Source organism: Hyaena hyaena, unplaced genomic scaffold, assembly GCF_003009895.1.
Source record: "Hyaena hyaena isolate Hyena2069 unplaced genomic scaffold, ASM300989v1 scaffold_1631, whole genome shotgun sequence".
Lineage (NCBI taxonomy): Eukaryota > Metazoa > Chordata > Mammalia > Carnivora > Hyaenidae > Hyaena > Hyaena hyaena.
The window spans coordinates 189,554-209,765 of record NW_024082265.1 but is presented as its reverse complement, the minus strand read 5'-3'; the positions used below and the strand labels follow the sequence as shown (position 1 = coordinate 209,765).

Here is a 20,212-nt window from a genome sequence, read left to right as displayed (position 1 = left end):
ATCATAAATCAATTGGTGGGAGAAGGGTAGGAAGAGCACTCTTTAGGTTCATTAGCTAGCTGTTTAATCTTTAAACATTTATTTCTGACTTCTTTCTCCTTATTTCATGTCCACCACTGATAACCGTTTTGGCGTCCCACAGTTTCCCATGTACTTGGAGATATGACAGCGAGTAGTATTTATCAGTGACTAATAGTGAAGAAAAAGGCCATTGGGACCAAGTGGACTGGAGGAATCAGGCTACTGTAGGCATCTGCATAAATGTTTTGGATGCAGAGATTCAAGATACCTAAAAGAAAATGAGAAAGAAAAGAAACAAGAATAAATTAGGAAAGAGATGAGTTGAGCATAGATATTTAGGGAAAGGCAGATTTTCCGATAAAATCTAAACAAAACAAAGCTTACTGCGAAGAAAAATCTCCAATATACAGCTCTATAATTTCAAATGAAAAGAAACATAAACAATTACTCTGTGCAATAAAGCCATGAGGTACACACACACACACACACACACACACACACACTATATATATATATATTTGTTTGGAGAAACAAATATTTGTTGCAGAAAAGGAAGGGAAGGTAAATATACAGGTATAAAATAGTTTCTTAGCTGCAGAAGATAATTAAAGAGGCATCAGCATATAGCACACAAAATTCAGAAATAGAAATCAGTAGACGTGGGTCCTAATCCCAACTTTTAGTCACTAACTGGATGAACTGGACCGTCTGTGGCTCTGTTTTCACATTTATAAAATAGCTTTTTTCTTTTTGTGTGGCATTTTCATGATGGTCCTATGAGCTATATGCATAATAATAATGAAAGTGTGATCATGTAGGGAAGGAAAAATTCCTCCTCTACCCTCAGGGTCTTCCAGCTGGACTAAGAATTGAATTTCCATGAGACATTAGCGGGAGAGAAAAAATGGTTTTATTACATGCTCATGGAGGCCCAATAATGAAAGTGAGACCTAAAGAAATGAACAAACAGGAAGCTTTTGTACTTTTTAGACAAAGAGAAAACCAATTTGTGAGAAATTGACAGGGTAAAGAAAACATATCCGGGGGGCACCTGGGTGGCCCAGTCGTTTGGGCGTGCGATTTCAGCTCAGGTCATCATCTCATGGTTCCTGGGTTCAAGCCCCACATCGGGCTCTGTGCTGACAGCTTGGAGCCTGGAGCCTGCTTCAGAATCTGTGTCTCCCTCTCTCTCTGCCCCTCCCCTGCTCATGTTCTGTCTCTCTCTGTCTCAATAGTAAATAAAACAGANTGTTCTGTCTCTCTCTGTCTCAATAGTAAATAAAACAGAAAGAAAGAAAGAAAGAAAGAAAGAAAGAAAGAAAGAAAGAAAGAAAGAAAGAAAGAAAGAAAGGAAGAAAGAAAGGAAGGAGAGAGAGAGAGAGAAGGAGAGAGGGAGGGAGGAAGGAAGGAAGGAAGGAAGGAAACATGTTTGGCAGCTTTAGAATTCTAAGTGGAATTTGGGCTGAGGTCATGGATTAGAAAAAAAAAATAACAGTGTTTGTTTCTACAGCATTCTTGGCTTTAAAGTTCCTATGTCTGGTGATAAAGAAATTTTTTTTTCCTTCTTAGTACAGGGAGGGTACCTTTCACATGGGACATTTATTTACTGCTATGAGGACAGAAGAGGGACTGAGTGTTCTTGAACCAGATGTTTCCCAAGTAGTTTCAATTCAAAATAATCAATATGCCATATTCATTTTGGCAGCCTGCTCTTGGCCCCTACAGTAGAAATGTATTAAAATATTCCATTCTCAAGACTGGATTGCCAATTTGCTTTAATAATATCTATTTTCTTCCAGTATGCAGGAGTAAAAATTTTTACCAACTCAGAAGTCTACAGTACATCTTTCTGTCATCTGCCTCCACCATATCCTTTAGCCTATGCAGAAGGTAAGGGCGGGAGATCTTTGCCTGCTAGAGTAATAGGGGAAAAAATGATGTTTTGCTGGGGTGGTTTGGGACGAAAAGTTATTTTTCTGAGTATTGAATGTTGTGACTCTGCGGCGACTTCTTGCTGAGTTTTCTTCAAATAACATTCCCTCCCCTTCAAAAAGAAATAGAATTTTTTTTTCAAATAGTTTATTGTCAACTTGGTTTCCATATGACACTCAGTGCTCATCCCAACAAGTGCCCTCCTCCATGCCCATCTCCCCCCTCCCCCCCCACACCCATCAGTCTTCAATTTGTTCTCAGCATTCAAGAGTCTCTCATGGTTTGCCTCTCTCCCTCTCCCCCACTATTTCCCCCCTTCTTCTCCCCCATGGTCCTCCTTTAAATTCCTCCTAATCCTCTTATATGTGCAATCATATGATATTTGTCTTTCTCTACCTGACTTATTTCGCTCAGCATAACACCCTCAAGGTCTATCCATGTTGCTACACATGGCCAGAAAAAAAGAAATAGAATTTTTAAAGCTATTATTGTTTCTTTTCTTTACTCTCTCTCTCTCGCTCTGAAATCAAAATGGACTGCTTTTCTGTCCTAGCCTTCAATAGTCTTGCGATTTCAAATCCTCCTTATCCAGTGTGGAGTCAACATCTAAATTAGTCAGAATAAGACAGATTACACTGCAATAACAACCAAACTCTCACATCTCAGTGACTAAGATTATAACAGTTTATTTTTCTTTTTTTTGCTCACACAACACCGCAGATGAATCCAGTAGCTGTCTGGAACAGCACTCTACCAATCAGTGACTTAAGGGTACCCATTCTACTTTCATCTTGTGATTCTATCTCCAATGTGCCGTTCAAGATCATTACCATGAGAAAGGAGTTTGTTGGCCAGACTTTTTTGGCCTGCTGTGAAAGTGGCGTATCTGCCCTTACCGCCAGGAAGGTTGAGAAATGTGAGGGATCATATGGACACGAATTGTCTCTGTCACGTTCTTTTATGAAAGTCAAAGTGACTTTGAAATGTTGAACAAAATAGAATGGCCAACTTTTGGCAGATCGACTATTGGTCTCCTTGTGTGTTTCAAGCATGCCCGGCCATGAGAAAAATTGGAAAAGATTCTGAGTATTCTTTTTTATTGCTATCAACCCTAGGGACATCTCTCCCTGCATATTTGTGTATCCACGAATCCTACTTTCTAATAAGTCTAGTCTAGTGCTAGTCTAAAGTATTTCTTAAAAATAAAAGAAACACATACTTGAATACAGTAGAAATTATTTACCTAAGAAGACAAAGAATAAAGTTCTAGTTGATGACAGAAGAACAAATCAGAAGATTCCCTCAATGGAAAGAAAATTCTAGATAGTGAAAAAAGTTGCTAAGAACCAACGGACATGTTCTCATCATACTCCCATGTGGTAGATCATATGGGACTTTGCAAATTCGCAGACTCATTTAAACTTTCTAAAGCTCAGTCTCTTCAAATCTAAAGTCAGAATGACAGCATCAAAGTTACTGACCGTATGTTGTGAGCATAAATGAAAAAATATAATTATGATTCCATGAAGAGCATATTTTTAAAAAAATAACTGAAAAGAGGGGCGCCTGAGTGACTCAGTCCATTAGGCTTCTGACTCTAGATGTCGGCTCAATTCATGATCTTGTGGTTCATGAGTATGAGCCCCACATCAGGCTCTGGCACAGAGCCTGCTTGGATTCTCTCTTCTCTCTCCCTCTCTCTCTCTGCCAATCCGCTCCCCCCCGCTCTCTCTCTTTCTCTCTCTTTCGATGAAGAAATAAACTTAAAAATAATAATTGAAACACACTATTACTTTATTTTCACAATTCTCTTAATACCAAGTGTGTATTTTCTTCCCAATAATAAGAGAAAACATGTTGATAGAATGACCCAGAAAACCTAAAAACAGAGTAGTGTTGTTACATTCTTTCCCCAAATATTCTGCAAGGCTCTGTGCAAACTTTGCATTTGTATTTATCACCTATCCATTCTTTCCTCCTCCTTTTCAGTTACACCACCTTACCCTTGTGCCTTGTTATCTCAAAATGAAATTACTTAAAAATCACCCTAATTTACTTTTCTTGGCCCCGGTCCTTTTTCACTTCAATCTATCCTGGATACTGTGAAAGTCTCTATCACCTTTAAACATTAGTTTTATTGTGTCATTTATTTCTCATAGAGGGTCACCATTTCCAGAATTTATAGACTTATTGTCCTTAAAGATTTAAAAAGGCATGTCCGACTATATCTGTCTATCTATCTATCTATCTATCTATCTATCTAAAATCTGTATATCATACTTATATGTATATATTTACCTGCGTGATCTTTAGATCTTCTGCTCCCTAGAGTATTTAAATAAAGCTAACTCCTACATGAACAGATCTACTTTAAACGTCCTAATCTTCATGGCACTTCATTATACAACTATACCTACTATTTACTCAACAAACCCTTAAAATAGACATCTTACTCCCTTTCCCCTGTGGAGCATCCCTTCTGACCTCTATGTACATACTTTTAGAGCCCTTTCCTTCAAATATCTCCTTAATTCTCCTCTCTTTCTCATCTTTCAATGATCATCTAAAATTCTACCTCGGTAAGGTCTTCTCTGGTCACTCAAAAGTATGTTTTCTGTCCTTTATTGAGTTCCTGGGCTCTATAACCAACTCTACTGTATTCAAGTGGTTGTGTTCATATCTCAGTCACTGTCAAGGACAAAAGCATTCCTGAAATCCTTTCTGTAGCTACTATTCATTCTTCTTGTTCATTCCCACTGCAAGTGAAAAACACATGATCATCATTTCAGTGAAAAGGTAATATCTGGTGTGTTACATTACCCTTTATTCTTCCCTTTACTCATTGAATAATCAGTTTACAGAGAGCTACGTTTGTTTTCATTTCTAGAGAAAAATCCATTTACCTCCAAACTCTTTGAAGGAACCGTAGGATTAGCTTTCCCACAGGACAAATAAATAAGTGAACAGAGTAAAAAGTTGGTAGGTTAAATTGTTCTGATAAACATTTCCCAAGGCAAATGACCTTATTCTGCTTGAGAAACTAGGCAACGCTAAGAAATTCGTGTTAAAAATGAGGTTTACATGGGGCCCTTTGTATTGTCTTTCCACAGCCCTTCCACAAGCCTTACCACAACTAGCACCTGGTATGGCAGGAAGAATTCAACTGCCGGTAATGCATGCGAGTGTTCCAGCCATGGTACACAGTCCCATGAAAGAGACAATCCGGAAATACTTCCCTGAGACCTGGATCTGGGACTTGGTGCCCCTTGAGTGAGTTGTGTGTTGCCCAGAATTTATTTTAGAAGATGTGACTCTTCCTCTTTGATTCTGGCCTTACCCTTGGCTCCTGAGCCTTTCAGTTCTATTTCATTTCTTCTTGGTAAATATTTGGGCTCATAGTTCATTGATCTCATAGTTCAGCAATGCAAAATTGTTTCTAATTTCATCCTGAGACATGTAAAATAATGGAAAGGAGGAAGCTACCCATGCCTCTAAAAAGAAAGGAAAAACTTCCAGAGGCCTCGCTAGGAGTGCCGAGTTTAGCACTGGGCGCGCTGGTATCGAGTTTAGCATTGACCACACAGGGTTACTGAGTTACCGTGCTCTAGAATCAGCTACGGCCTGTGCTAAAAGATATTGACTCACAGTGTACCTCTCTTTCCCTTTTCCAGTTCATCAGGTAAAAGAGAGTTGACAGTGAAGGTCCCTGACACCATCACTGAGTGGAAGGCCAGTGCACTCTGCTTATCTGAAAACACAGGACTGGGCCTCTCCCCCATCATCTCTCTTCAAGTGTTCCAGCCCTTCTTCGTGGAACTCACTCTCCCCTACTCTGTGGTGCGAGGAGAAGCCTTTACTCTCAAAGCCACCGTGTTCAATTATTTGTCCCACTGCATTCGGGTAAGGGCACTTCTCTGGGAGCAAGCAAGAGTACAATCGCCATTCATTATCCAGGCCTCCTAGGTGATCCCCCAGCAGATCATAGCTGAGTTGTCATGTAGCCTAATTTGGGAATGGCATAGGTGTTAACAGCAAAGCTACGTGACCGGTCATTTGCTTTGATTCCTTCTTCTTCTTCTTCTTCTTCTTCTTCTTCTTCTTCTTCTTCTTCTTCTTCTTCTTCTTCTTCTTCTTCTTCTTCTTCTTCTTCTTCTTCCACCTCGACTAAAGCAAGTTTCTCTCCCTTGTGTTGGCACAAGCCTAAATCCTGGGAATAACTCAATCCCCATCAGTTTTTCAGTTCCCTCTGGGCAACGTCTAAACTACAAAGCACTGTACAGGATTTACCTTGGTTGAACCATTTCTCGAAGCCCGTCCAAAAGTTCGCATGGTCCCCGGAAGCCCCTTTCCTCTGTTATTATCTTCTGCTTGTGTTTTTTTCCCACACTTTGTGGGCGGGTACGGGGGACAGGTCACAGTGCAGCTGGACACCCTTCCTGACAACTCGGCCGACCTAGTGAAAAAAGATGAAGCAACTCACTGTGTCTGTGGAACGAGTCAGAAAACTGTGTCTTGGGCTGTGACTCCGAAGTCACTGGGTAAGTGATCAAGGCGTTGACAACTCTCACTTCCTATGTTGTAGTGATTTGCTTGCCACCCTGATCCAGATTTTTTCCCTCCTCCTTCAACAACGATGCACCGAAAGAAAACCATTATATCTACTGGAGAAATGTAAAAAGAGAAACCATTCAATATAGAATCACTGTTTAACTCTTAAGGATCTCATTCCCCAGGAAAGGTGAATTTCACAGCTACCGTGGAGGCCCTGCAGTCCCAGGAATTGTGTGGAAATGAGATGCCAATAGTCCCGGAGCTTGGACAGAAGGATACTGTAGTGAAGCCCTTATTAGTTGAGGTACGTGGATAAACTTCCTCTGAGTTTCAGAGGCCTTATTATACTATATAGCAGGGTCTAATATGTATGTGACAGTGCCATTTCATTCCCAAGAATAGAAGTGTATCTGTAATTCAGTGTCTTACTAACATTTTCTCCTCGCCTTTAGAGTGACTGGGGTTTTTTGCTTTTACACCCAATATGACTTTACTTTTTCGCCTTTTTTTTTTTTTCCAATGAAAAGCCTGAAGGAATAGAACAAGAGAAAACTTTCAACACACTCCTCTGTGCATCAGGTAAGGGTCAAAAATAGACAAAATTGTCCTGTTCCGCCGTTTACCAAAGTGTAGAGCTGCAGAAGGCCATCTGCAGTCTGTTTTCCTCTGGAGAACAAAATTAGCGTGCTCTCCCATGTGCAAGCCTAAGGGTATTTGATTCAGAACAATCTTTTCCTGGAGGCTCAAAGAAATTAAAAGGCTTACCTAAAAGCTTCTGGTTAATAATGAGACCTAAAGCTGATGACCACGGAACAAGATTCTTTCCAATACACCTGGGTGTTTCAAACTTCTCCCCTAAATAATTTTCAAAGTATTGAAACACCTGTGTGGCAAGAGTTCTCTTTATTATTCAATTGTTAGTTGAATTCAATTGTTAGTTTCAACGTGCTCGAATTGAACTTCCTCATGTAAGTGATTTGAAGAAGAACTTCAAGTCACTAGCATATATGGGAAATCAACATTTTACCAATATCATTCATACAATCACATAAAAATTACCGTTAAAATGTTCAACTCTGCACCATTTGGGTCATCTTGAGGACAGTGCTCTGTGTGCAGAGCTCTCCTCTGTAAGCATCCCTTGATAATCTCATTCAACCACAGAACTTGAATAACAGCTTTGTGGGGCACCTGAGTGGCTCACTCAGTTAAGTGTTCGACTTCAGCTCAGTTCATGATCTCACGGTTTGTGGGTTCGAGCCCCATGTCAGGCTCTGTGCTGACAGCCAGCTGAGAGCCTGGAGCCTGTTTCAGATTCTGTATCTCCCTCTCTCTCTGACCTTTCCCTGCTCATGCTCTCTCTCTCTCTCTCAGAAATAAATAAAACATTAAAAAAAAAAAACAGCTTTGTACTGGAGACAGCCAAATGTACAACTTGGACCCACACTGCTTTCCTGATTCTTTTTTTTTTTTTTCTGAGAGAGAGAGAGAGAGAGAAACAGCATGAGCAGGGGAAGGTCAGAGAGAGAGGGAGACACAGAATCTGAAACAGGCTCCAGGCTCTGAGCTGTCAGCACAGAGCCCGACGCGGGGCTCGAACCCACGAACCGTGAGACCATGATCTGAGCCGAAGCCGGACGCTTAACCAACTGAGCCACCCAAGCGCCCCACTGCTTTCCTAATTCAGACTCGTGTATTCAGTCGCCTACTTATCATCTCCACTGATGGACCTGTAGGCTATGAGGCATTTCAAAACCAGCATGTTCAAACGTACACGTCTCCCAGTTCCCACAAACCTCCTCCTACAATTTTTTATCCATCTCAGATTATAAAAATTCCATTCTTCTCCTTGCTTGAGATAAAAACTTTGGAGTCATTCTTCATTACCACTTCGTTACATTCCACACCCAATCTCTTTTCAAAGAAGCTCCACCTTTCCATTTTATCCAGAATCTTCTTACTTCTCACCATGTCTACTTCTCTCGCCTTTTCTCTCCTGAGTCATCTCAATAACCTCCCAACTGGTTTCCTGGTCATCTTCCCTTGATCCCTGACAGCAAGGCAGATCACTTAAAGCATATTTTAAATCCTGTGCCTCCTCTGTTCAAACCTTCCAAGAATTTTCCATGTCCCTGAAAGTTACAGCCTGTGTCTAGGAGTTTATCCAAGGGATATAGGAGTGCTGATGCATAGGAGCACATGGACCCCAATGTTCATAGCAGCACTCTCAACAATAGCTAAAACATGGAAAGAGCGTAAGTGTCCATCAATGGACGAATGGATCAAGAATATGTGGTTTATCTATACGATGGAACACTACATGGCAATGAGAAAGAATGAAATCTGGCTATGTGTAGCAACATGGATGGAACTTGAGGGTGTTATGCTGAGCGAAATAAGTTAGGCAGAGAAGGACAAATACCATATGTTTGCACATATAGGAAGATTAGGAGGAACTTAATGGAGGACCGTGGGGGAGAAGAAGGGGAAAAATAGTGGGGGAGAGGGAGGGAGGCAAACCATGAGAGACTCTTGAATGCTGAGAACAAACTGAGGGCTGATGGGTGTGGGGGGGAGGGGAGTGATGGTCATGGAGGAGGGCACTTGTGGGGATGAGCACAGGGTGTTATATGGAAACCAATTTGACAATAAACTATTTGTAAAAAAAAAAAGTCTGCTATGACTTCAGACCCTGTTACTCTCCCCTCACGCACCCTCCTCTGGTCACAGAAGACCCAAGTCTCATCTTGGAACACAGTCAGCATGCTCTAGTCTCTGGACCCTTTTCACTTTTTGTTCCTTTTTCCTGGAATTCTCTTCCCCCAGGTTTGTATAAATCATATATCTTGATATAGTTCAAATCTCCAGTCACCTACCATTTTGTTTTATCAGAGAGGGGAGTCGATTTCACATCCACCACTTGCCACTTCGCTTTGTCTTACCAGCTCTCCCACATAAACATTCTGCTTTAACTTTCTCTATAGAATATTATCAATTCTATCACACTAAATCTTTGTTTGTTATCTTATTACTCCTATGAAAAAGAAAACTCTGGGAAGTCAGGAAGGTTTTTTTTTTTTTTGAAATTGCTGCAACATTGCACCTCAAGCAGAAAGTGGTATATAGTATGCACTGAATGCATATTTATGGAATGGATGTTATTTTTAAAAAACACTAATCATATATATTAACATAAACAGTTAGGGGAAGAAAATAAGCATAACAAGGTATGCTATCATTTGGAAATCTATAAAAATTTAACACAGATATACGGTAATAAGGATTTCACTGTGAGAAACTTGGATTGCATCAAAGAAATTATATGGTGATCAAGAGAAATGACAGGTGGGAATTTGACCAAAAAGGGGGAAACTTCAAACAAAAGTAGGACATTTCTCTCATGTTTTCCCTCCCTTATACATATTTGTCTTCTTTCATTAGAAACTGGAGTGTCTGAAAAGTTGTCACTGAAAGTTCCTTCAGATGTGGTTGAGGGATCTGCCCGGGCGATGTATTCGGTTTTGGGTGAGTCTGCCAGCCAGAGGCAAACAGCTGTCCACCTCATTATTCTCATGCGTGCAGCCTCGTCAGCCACGGTTAATGAAAACATTGGCTGGAGGCATTGGTTTGAGAGAAAGAGTGCTAAGCTAAGAATTGCATTGTGTATTTGTCAGAAAGGGGGCTGAACAGATGTTGTGCTACCTTGACACACTCTAAAAAGTAACAAGGGTCCTCTCTTGGTGACCCCATCTTCAAGAAATTGACTAGACGGTGAGGCATCCTAACAGTTGGTTTTTACTGGACATGTTGTTCATCAGAAAAGATATCTCCTGCCATTCAGTTTTTTCCATCCTTGAATTATTGACTTTATTTTCCCCATTTTTCTCTATCCTTTCTATTTCTTGTTTTTCTTCGCCTCTTATGGTTTCTTATCCTTCTCTCTATAAGAGATTTGACCTCACACTTAGCTAGTAATCTTCTTTATCCCAACATAGACTAGCTATGAGTTCCTCTGATTTTTTTAAATGTCTTTCATTCCCCAGGTGACATACTAGGCTCTGCAATGCGAAATCTTCAGAATCTTCTCCAGATGCCGTATGGTTGTGGAGAGCAGAATATGGTCCTTTTTGTCCCTAACATCTATGTCCTTAACTATCTGAATGAGACGGGACAGCTGACAGAGAATATCAAGTCCAAAGCCATCAGCTATCTCGTCAGTGGTGAGAGATTGCCCCAAAAGGAGAAATCTTAATTGATTCCCTAAATAGCTCTTTCACTGAACTCAAATTAGCCTTTCTTCGGTTGAGATTTAAAAATCACTGTTGCTATGATAACCAATAAAATGTCCCACTATACTACCAGAACATTCAATGGCATTATTAAGTCTTGGAAACATGTTGATAAAATAGTAGTTTTCCTAAGATTCCCCACCAAGTTTTGAGGAAAAGACTGATTAATTCTCCAATGTCTCTGCTATTTCATAAACCTATGAATACTTTCTTTTCAGGGTACCAAAGGCAGTTGAATTATAAGCATGGAGATGGTTCATACAGTACCTTTGGGGAGCATTATGGTACAAGTGAGGGAAACACTTGGTAAGATCATTACTTCCATATACTCCCTGCGGATTCATTATGTTTTGGAATTCTGGAAATACTTATTCTCTGATACCTGAAGTTATTTCATGGAATGCATTAACCTTTAATAATCCTCAAGTTTGTCATCACTATTGTGTGATCTCACAAACTCATGTATGAACGCTCACCTACTGTGATAGTACAGTAAATAGCAATAAAATAAAGATCCCCCAAAATGGAAATATAAGACAGAAAGTGTTTTAATGTGAATGGTAAGAGAAAAAGCACCTATACTATGCATTAAGGGAAAGGATAGAAAGAGATTGTAATGTAATGAAGATCATTCAGGAAATGGCAGTTTTGGTGATGGAAAGGGTTATCATGCAAACATTGTGCACGAAAAAAGTGGGGAAAAAAAGGAAAAGTTCTTCATCAACTCTGAAGAAACCAACAAAGTTTAGAGATTTAAAAAAGAATTCAGGTATTTGCCGCACAAACAAAAAAATATTTAGTGTGCATACGTCCTGTCCCCACCAATCCCCCCAATGGTTTCTTCCACTGAGTTGCAAAGACCAATGTCTGAATGCATTTGCTCAAAGTGAGCTTTAATTGTGAGACGGTCCTAATGTGTGTCTCTCCTGTGTGGACAGGCTCACTGCATTTGTGCTCAAGTCCTTTGCTCAAGCCCGGTCATACATTTTTGTGGATAACTCACACATCAAGGATTCCCTCACCTGGCTCTCACAGAAGCAGAAGGAAAATGGGTGTTTCCAACGCTCAGGATCACTGCTAAACAATGCTATTAAGGTGGAACCATTAATTTTGTTCTGGTCCCTGAATATAGTGACATGTAGGAGCAAAGATGCTCCTATGGATTCCTCAAGTCTTGGTGATATAGATTTGAGGTAGGGCAGTAGACTCTAAAGCTTCTGAAATCTGACAGTAAATTAGTCTTTTATTTTAAGGAATTAAAATCATGTGCAAAAAGCCCCAATATATTATTAAAAGAGAGGGAAAGTGATCTGGAACAGATTCAAGAATTTTAGAGTGGAGGAGAAAGGGGAAAACCAATCATACTGCATAAGAAAAGATGCTTTCTAGTGAGAAGTGTGCAAGGGGAAAAGTGGAGTTAGCCAACTCTGGCTAATGACTACTGGAATGTTTGAGTATCTCTGCCTGTGGTCTTTACAGGGTGGTGTAGACGATGAAGTGACGCTCTCTGCCTACATCACCATTGCTCTGCTGGAGATGCCACTGGCTGTCACTGTATGTACCAGCACAGTCCCTATACCTCTCTCACAAATATAAGGGACACAAATCATGAAACTATGAATCTCTGAGGAAAATGAGTTGTGGTTTTTATGTTGTTTAATTTTGGCATATTTCAAGACTAGAGACCTTCAGAAGCTGCAGAGGAAATGATTCTCTGGTCAAAACCGTGATGTTCCATGACACAGTTACATTGAGGCTATTAATCCGGTGTTAGTCTGGAGACCATTCATTAGTCTGGTTCTGCTAAGTAAAGATCTGTTCCCATCTGTTTTATAGGAACCTGTTGTCCGCAATGCTCTATTCTGCCTGGAAAATGCCTGGAAAGCCATCTCAGAGTCAGAGGCCCAAGGAAATCCCGTCTATACCAAAGCATTATTGGCCTATGCCTTTGCCCTAGCAAGAAACCAGGCCAAGCGAAAAGAGCTGCTTGAATCACTGGACAAAGATGCTGTGAAAGAAGGTAAGAGTTGCAACTGTGAAAGGAGATAAAATTTACCTCCAGAATCACCAGCGATCAAAAGAAGGAAGAGGACGTATCATGATTATATTATATCACACATATCATATTATATTATTATAATGATGATAAGATTATCATTGATCCAACACTTCAATTCTCTAGGCAACATGATTATTTTTTCAGTTCACACATGATAGACTATACAGTCCAATCTCTAATATCACACAAGTATGTACTAGACACACACACACACACACACACACACACACACACACACACAAATGTGATTCACTAGAAGCTTAAAATTGACTTTTTGGCAAAGAGGTGCTTGATTGGTGATTAATATTTTTACATCAGTTCACTAGGTGAGCTCTAATTATAATGAGTATTCATGGCTTAGATTTAAAAGTCATTCTTTAAGTTTAAGATCATCTTTTTTTTTCCCTTTCAAAGGTGAATCAATCCACTGGCAGCGTCCTGAGAAAGTTCAAGAAGTTCTATCATTCTATTATGAACCCCGGGCTCCTTCTGTTGAAGTGGAGATGACTTCTTACTTGCTCCTTGCCCATCTTACTGCTTGGCCTGCCCCATCTTCGGAAGACCTGTCTGTGGCTTCAAAAATCGTGAAATGGATCACCAAGCAACAAAACCCCAATGGGGGCTTCTCCTCCACTCAGGTCTGTGGAGAGACTCTGGGAAGAAAAATAAATATAAGAATACATATGTCAACACACTCATATTCTAAGAGTTGAGTAATTAGATACTATTTCTAATTCATACTTTCTCCATTCCTCCATCAGCAGAAAGGTTCCAGCCTCATTTTTAAATATATTCATTGTTGCTCTGTCCTCTGTACGGTCTTTCTTATCTTCTCCCCTTAGTTGACCCTCAGCTGTAAAATAGGTCAATCTTCCTAATGCAATATTTCATAAAACTACTTCCTTGATAAAGTAAATCTTTTTTTTTTCATCCAAAGACTAGTATCATCTAATACTTTATTCAAGATATTTCCTTTCCCCAGTAAACATGCCTACTACTATCTACTTAGGCTAATCCTTTTGCTTTTTCTGGAAATGGTTCTCTCCTTTGTCTATGTCTCCAGGTATTTCCCACCCTGGTAGTCCCTGATGGCCCTCTTCTGTCTATATAAACATTTCTCATGCTTCATAAGTAACCGTATTTCTAACATTTCTCGCAGTCATCTCTTACTAATCTAGCCCTGATTTCTTTTCTTTTCTTTGAATGTTTACACATATATGATTACATAAATTTATAAATTATCGAAATAGCCTCTGCTTTATGTCAAATATCTAAGTCTAATTTCCATGTGTTTAGTGTAAATGACTTGAGTTGGGAAACTTTTTTATATCCCCCCAGTACATAGAATAGTTTATGAAGAATAACAAGTCTGTGTTTGTCACTAAATAACTCCGAGAGAGAGTAGGGTTGATATGATTTACATCTAGTATGATTTTGTTACCTTCTCTCCTGTGACTTCTGCCCTGTCTTTCTTCAGGATACAGTGGTAGCTCTTCAAGCCCTATCCAAATATGGAGCAGCAACTTTCAGCAAAATGGAGAAAGCCTCTGTCATCACTGTCAAGTCTTCAGAGACCTTCTCGAAAGAATTCCAAGTACATGATGCCAATCGCCTATTGTTTCAGGAAATCAGGTTGCCAGAGATCCCAGGAGAGTACACCACAACAGTGTCAGGATCAGGATGTGTGTATATCCAGGTGAGACTGCCAGGGTGTAGGGGATGCTGCCAAGGAGAGAAAAAGTCTCAAGAATTAGATACGAATCTCCAAATGGAAAAGGAAACATCTTCTAAGAAGAGAGATGAATCATCTAGAAGAGACAGACTATTGGAGTGCAAAGATAAGGGATTTTTTTTAATTTGTTCTAGACATCCCTGAGATATAATGTCCTACCTAAGAAAGAAAGGAAAGCTCCCTTCACTCTGACAGTTGATATCCTCCCCAAGAACTGTGATGGAGTAGATGCTCACAGGAAACTCCAGATTCACATCAACATTAGGTAAATCCTTTTGTAGGAAAAAGCCTTTGTAGAATATTGAGAAACTGATTTTCTTGTGCGGGAACCTCCATTGCCCAGAATCACACAATGTGAATATGTAATTCTTGCCATGTTTACTAAGAAAATGTTCTTCACTCTTACTGAAAAACCTTTACATTGAGAGTATGATGTCACCATACCTGTAGAGTGTGAGTTCATAATGATGGGCTTTCCAAACAACCATAGCAGAAGCATATAAGGTAGACAGGGAAGCTGACTGGTGGTTAAGGATAGAAAACACGAGAAATAAAAGAGAAGGGGAGATTTCTGTCTTGACAAATTCCAAAGAATTTTTCTCCCTATGCCTTGACTCCATAGTTACACTGGGGAACGACCAAGCTCCAACATGGCCATTGTTGATGTGAAGATGATATCAGGCTTCATACCTGTGAAATCATCAGTGAGAAGGGTAAACCCTGAGTCCCTTACAAGTATCAAAGTCATGATAAATGCTGATATTTATGCTTGTCAATTTTATTTTACTGATTCAGTTTTCAAGAGGCTTACTCCCTCAAATGTACTTCTCTAGATTTGCATCATTTTAAGAGTGAGCCATCACTGTTATGTAGTCTCAAATGTAATACATAAGTCCTAGACATGATTAGTATTGCCCCAGAAGGTCCTGATATATCTAGGTATGTGGAGAGGTATTGAATTATCTTCCAACCATGTATTTAAAAAGGGAAAATATATCACATGTATACACATGTGTATGATATAAAATATGTCATATATACAGAAATATCTGTGATATTCTCCCTTTTCCTTTTTATATGTAAAGTATAATTCTCTCTCATATATCAGGAAAATATATATGTTGTAGATAGATTAGATAATTAGATGATAGACTGACAGCTACATAAAGACAGATGATAGATGATAGAAGATAGATAGATAGATGATAGATAGACAGACAATAGATAGATGATAGACATATAGATAGATAAAGGGATACAGAGGTATAAATAGATGATAGATAATATAGAAAGGGCTTAATAAATATTACTATTATTCCTGAACAAATCACAATTAGCAATTTGGATGTTTCTGAGCAGCCCGTTAGATCATATATACCTGAAAAGTATTCTCAGCCTAGAATTTCCTCATCTCATATATCTGCCTTATCGTCTCGATCAACAGCTCCAAGAAAAGCCTCAGATTCAAAGGACTGAAGTGAGCACCAATCATGTCCTGATTTACTTTGAAGAGGTAAGATTCTGTGACTCTGCCCGATGTGGGAACACTACTAGATATTCCAACACACCAATCCACCTGGGTGGCTCGGTTGGTTAGGCGACTGACTTTAGCTCAGGTCATGGTCTCATGGTTCGTGGGTTCGAGCCCCGCATCGGGCTCTGTGCTGACAGCTAGCTCAGAGCCTGGAGCCTGTTTCAGATTCTGTGTCTCCCTCTCTCTCTGATCCTCCCCTGCTCATGCTGCCTCTCTCTTTCCCAACACACCAATCCAGATCCTAGATGATAATGTTTTTCATACACACAGGTGAAGGAGGAGAAAATAGCTATAGAGGGAAATGAAGCCTGAACAAGTCAATTTACTACACTTCACTGTCCATAGAATCATCTTTTTTGTCCTTTCTATGTCTGTCATTCTGCAAGTCTCAAAATGTCCCATTCTTTCCATAGGTTTTGTTATAGGTGGATAACATAACCATAAGATTTGATGACAGCATAGGAAGAGAGGATGGCAACTGGTAACTAAGTTCATCTTTGATTCCAATTTGGTTTTTCTGTCTCTCCAGCTAACCAATCAAACATTGAGTTTCTCCTTCTCCGTGGAACAAGACATCCAAGTGAACAACTTAAAACCAGCTACTATAAAAGCCTATGATTATTATGAGACAGGTAAGTGGGATTCATACAGGCTGTGCTTTAAAAAGAAAACACTGACTAACCTGGTAAAGGGTCACCTTAACTAAAACAAAACTGCACAGCCTTTCACTGGAAGAACTCGTGAGTCTGTGGTCATTGGCTGGTCATGTTCTTGTATATGAACCTCTCATGTGCCCCCTAAACTTGTCTTAGAACCATTCTTAATTTTTAAGAATCATAAAGCAATAAGAGGATCAGTTCTTTCTAAATTCTCCTATAGTTATTTGTTCTGAACTGGATTATTCCAGAAATTTAAGAGTAGCAATAACTAAAAATCATCTCAGTATTGATTTCTAAAGTTTGATCCATTTTTGGCTTGTGCCTTCAGGGGTCTCACAAAATTTGGGAAGTTCTGTAATATATCAGGAAATTCTTCCATTCCACTTTAAACTAGAAACATACCAGCATCATAACATGCTGGTAGTGTTAAAACTTTACACCTTCCTGGAGTTAGAAAGAGTTCAGAGAGAAAGATACAACTCCAATAAGAAGAACCCAGCTGTGAAGAGGGCTACACAGTGTCCAAAGAAAGACAACTCCCAATTTGTGAAATCTGGCCCAGAATTCTGTATCCAAGCCCAATTTTCTCTTCCTGCCCCCTCCACCAATCTCACATGGTTTAGAAGTCATTCCTTTTCATCGGCTCCATAACCATGCTTTATACTTTCTCTCTTAGTTTACAGTTTATTTATAATTAACTGCTCATAAGCCTATTATTGATTGTCTTCACTCTTTCTGTCTTATCATTTTGTGTTTCAGAAGAATTCACCATTGAAGAATACAGTGATCCCTGCAGTGCTGGTAAAGTATAAACAATAATATATAATGTCAACATAAAGAATACAAACATCTGTTGTCCGAATAGGCTGTTGCTTGAGTATATCCTAATCATATTATAAAAGTCTATGGTGTGTTGTTTATGAAGCAAACTATTTCAAATGGCTTATAAAATTTCTCAGTAAGAAAAAAATGCATGTGGGGCGCCTGGGTGGCTCAGTCAGTTAAGTGTCCGACTTCTGCTCAAGTCATGATCTCACGGTTCGTGGGTTCGAGTCACGCTTCAGGCTCTGTGCTGACAGCTAGCTCAGAGTCGGGAGCCAGTTTCAGATTCTGTATCTCCCTCTCTCTCTGACCCTCCCCTGTTTGTGCTGTCTCTCTCTATCTCAGAAATAAATGAAACATTAAAAAAAATTTAAAGAAAGAAAAAAATACATGTAAAGTATAATTACTGAATCTGGGAGGAGTTGTTTGCAGATGAATCCAGGAATTTGCCATATTTAAAAATGAAATCATCTACTATTTAGTTTATATCCTATACCCACTGGTGATATATTTATCACCTATGACATTTTTAGGATGTTTCTACACTTATGTCTATTATGGTCAGGAAACTTTTCCCTGTAATTATCCATATAGCCCAACATGAAAGACCTGTAAGATATTCCTTTAGACTTGTCAACAATGTTCCTCTTTGACAATAGAACACTTGCTTTGAGATGCTCACCTCTCCATTCTAAAATGGGGGAGGGGGACAAAAAACCATTAAAAATAATTAAAATTTACTCAAGTTGAATATTTATGATGGAAATATGAAAATTATTCCTGTAGTAGATGACAGAATTTCCCTAATTTTCCTACCTTTCATTCTACTGTTTAGAATCTGAACACAGAAATACTTAAAAATGGAAACTCGCGGACCCCATCCAATGATTTTCTCCAGCAACGAAGAACAAAGTCTTATCTGGAGAAAAGATAGTGAGAGAAACAGGAGCTAGGAATTGGAATACATAAAATTTGTATGTGGATTAAATTTATGACATATACACATTTACAATTTCTTTTGTTCTTTATCAATGTTCTGTTTCCCTTCTGAAATGTGTATCTATTCCCCATAGTATTTTTTAAAACACTCTAAAAGCTCTACAAAAAGCTGCACTCAACACACTACAGCTAAATCAAAATGGAGTTCCAAAAAGTGTTCAAATAACCCACAGGAAGGTGGGGAAAAGAAAACAATGTTTCCAAATATTGGAAACATCCAAAATACCCAATCAGTAGGTGAAGGGCTATACTAACTGTGGTACATTCATGCCATGAAATACTACTCAGCAATAAAAAAGAACAAACTATTGATTTACCCAACAATTTGAATGGATCTCAAAAACATTATGCTGAATGAAAATAAATCCAATTTCAGGGGCACCTGAGTGGCTCAGGCAGTTAAGCGTCCAACTTCAGCTCCGGTGATGATCTTGTGGTTCATGGGTTTGAGCCCCCCCACCGGGCTCTGTGTTGACAGCTCAGAGCCTAGAGTCTCTTTCAGATTCTGTGTCTCCCTCTCTCTCTGCCCTTCCCCTGCTCACGCTCTGTCTCTCTCTGTCTCAAAAGTAGATAAACATTCAAAAATCTTAAAAAAAAAAAAAAAGAAAAAGAAAAAGAAAATAAAGCCAATTTCAAAAGGTCATAGTGTATGTTTCCTTTTATCTAAAACTACTGAAATGACAAAATTATAGAAATGGAAAACAAATTAGTGGCTTCCAGGAGTTACGGATGGGAGGGCAAGGGGGAATTGGCATGACCATAAAGGGATAGCTTTAGAGAGATATTTGAGATGATGAAATCCTGTGTGTTTCTTTCACAAGTCAAATATTTGAATTTGTGTAGCTCAACAAAATGTTTTAATAACTACAATGGCTGGTCCCTCTCATTTCTCTGTTTGCATCTTTTCTTTGCAATACTGTTTATTATTTACTCCAGGTAAAACTTTGAAATCTTTTGTCACGTTATTATCTCCATAGTCTTACTGGATACTATTCAGTAGTGCAGTGACTATTAATCAACTTATAATGATTCTGAAAGTCAGTCAATATTTTACAACATTCAGCCTTTCTTACTCAGACACAGTTTAACTTCATTTATTCAATTCACAAGAAGTGAACCCTACATTTGATTTATTTTCTGAATTTGGACTGAGCTACAAAGTTAAAATGAAAGATTGATCTCATAAATATATGTAGTATAATAAGTTAAACACATAAAGTGGGATGCCTGGGTGGCCCAATCAGTTAAGGGCCCGACTCTTGATTTGGGGTCACGTCATGATCTCATGGTTTGTCAGATCCAGCCCCGTGTCAGAGTTTTCACTGACAGATTACAGCCTGCTTGGAATTCTTTTTTTCCCTCTGACTCTGTTCCTCCCCTGCTGGTGCTCGCACTCTCTCTCAAAATAAATAAATATTTTTTAAAAATAAAAATAAAAAATATAAGCATAAAACAACATATACACATGGAGGCAAATTAAAAGGTATGTGCAAGAATAAAATTACGAGGGGTGCCTGCGTGTCTCATTTGGTTAAGTGTGACTTTGGCTGGAGTCATGATCTCATAGTTTGTAGGTTCAAGCCCTGAATCAAGCTCTCCCTGAGAGTGCAGAGC

The 20,212-nt window shown here is 39.2% G+C and overlaps 1 protein-coding gene across 1 annotated transcript in view; it reads left to right on the top strand.

Moving 5' to 3' along the window:
* LOC120226227 (pregnancy zone protein-like) overlaps positions 1-18,608 on the top strand; it is a 50,376-nt gene extending 31,768 nt beyond the window's left edge. Inside the window, exons 17-36 of the mRNA XM_039224416.1 lie at positions 1,821-1,911; positions 5,064-5,223; positions 5,625-5,853; positions 6,365-6,491; positions 6,687-6,808; positions 7,032-7,083; positions 9,946-10,029; positions 10,548-10,724; positions 11,012-11,099; positions 11,732-11,888; positions 12,273-12,347; positions 12,630-12,813; positions 13,267-13,490; positions 14,330-14,548; positions 14,719-14,849; positions 15,207-15,297; positions 16,029-16,097; positions 16,648-16,750; positions 17,537-17,578; positions 18,435-18,608. Coding sequence (XP_039080347.1) covers positions 1,821-1,911; positions 5,064-5,223; positions 5,625-5,853; positions 6,365-6,491; positions 6,687-6,808; positions 7,032-7,083; positions 9,946-10,029; positions 10,548-10,724; positions 11,012-11,099; positions 11,732-11,888; positions 12,273-12,347; positions 12,630-12,813; positions 13,267-13,490; positions 14,330-14,548; positions 14,719-14,849; positions 15,207-15,297; positions 16,029-16,097; positions 16,648-16,750; positions 17,537-17,578; positions 18,435-18,457 — 2,448 coding nt within the window. The 3' untranslated portion in view covers positions 18,458-18,608. The remainder of the gene's footprint in view (positions 1-1,820; positions 1,912-5,063; positions 5,224-5,624; positions 5,854-6,364; positions 6,492-6,686; positions 6,809-7,031; positions 7,084-9,945; positions 10,030-10,547; positions 10,725-11,011; positions 11,100-11,731; positions 11,889-12,272; positions 12,348-12,629; positions 12,814-13,266; positions 13,491-14,329; positions 14,549-14,718; positions 14,850-15,206; positions 15,298-16,028; positions 16,098-16,647; positions 16,751-17,536; positions 17,579-18,434) is intronic.
* The last annotated feature ends 1,604 nt before the right edge of the window (positions 18,609-20,212 follow it).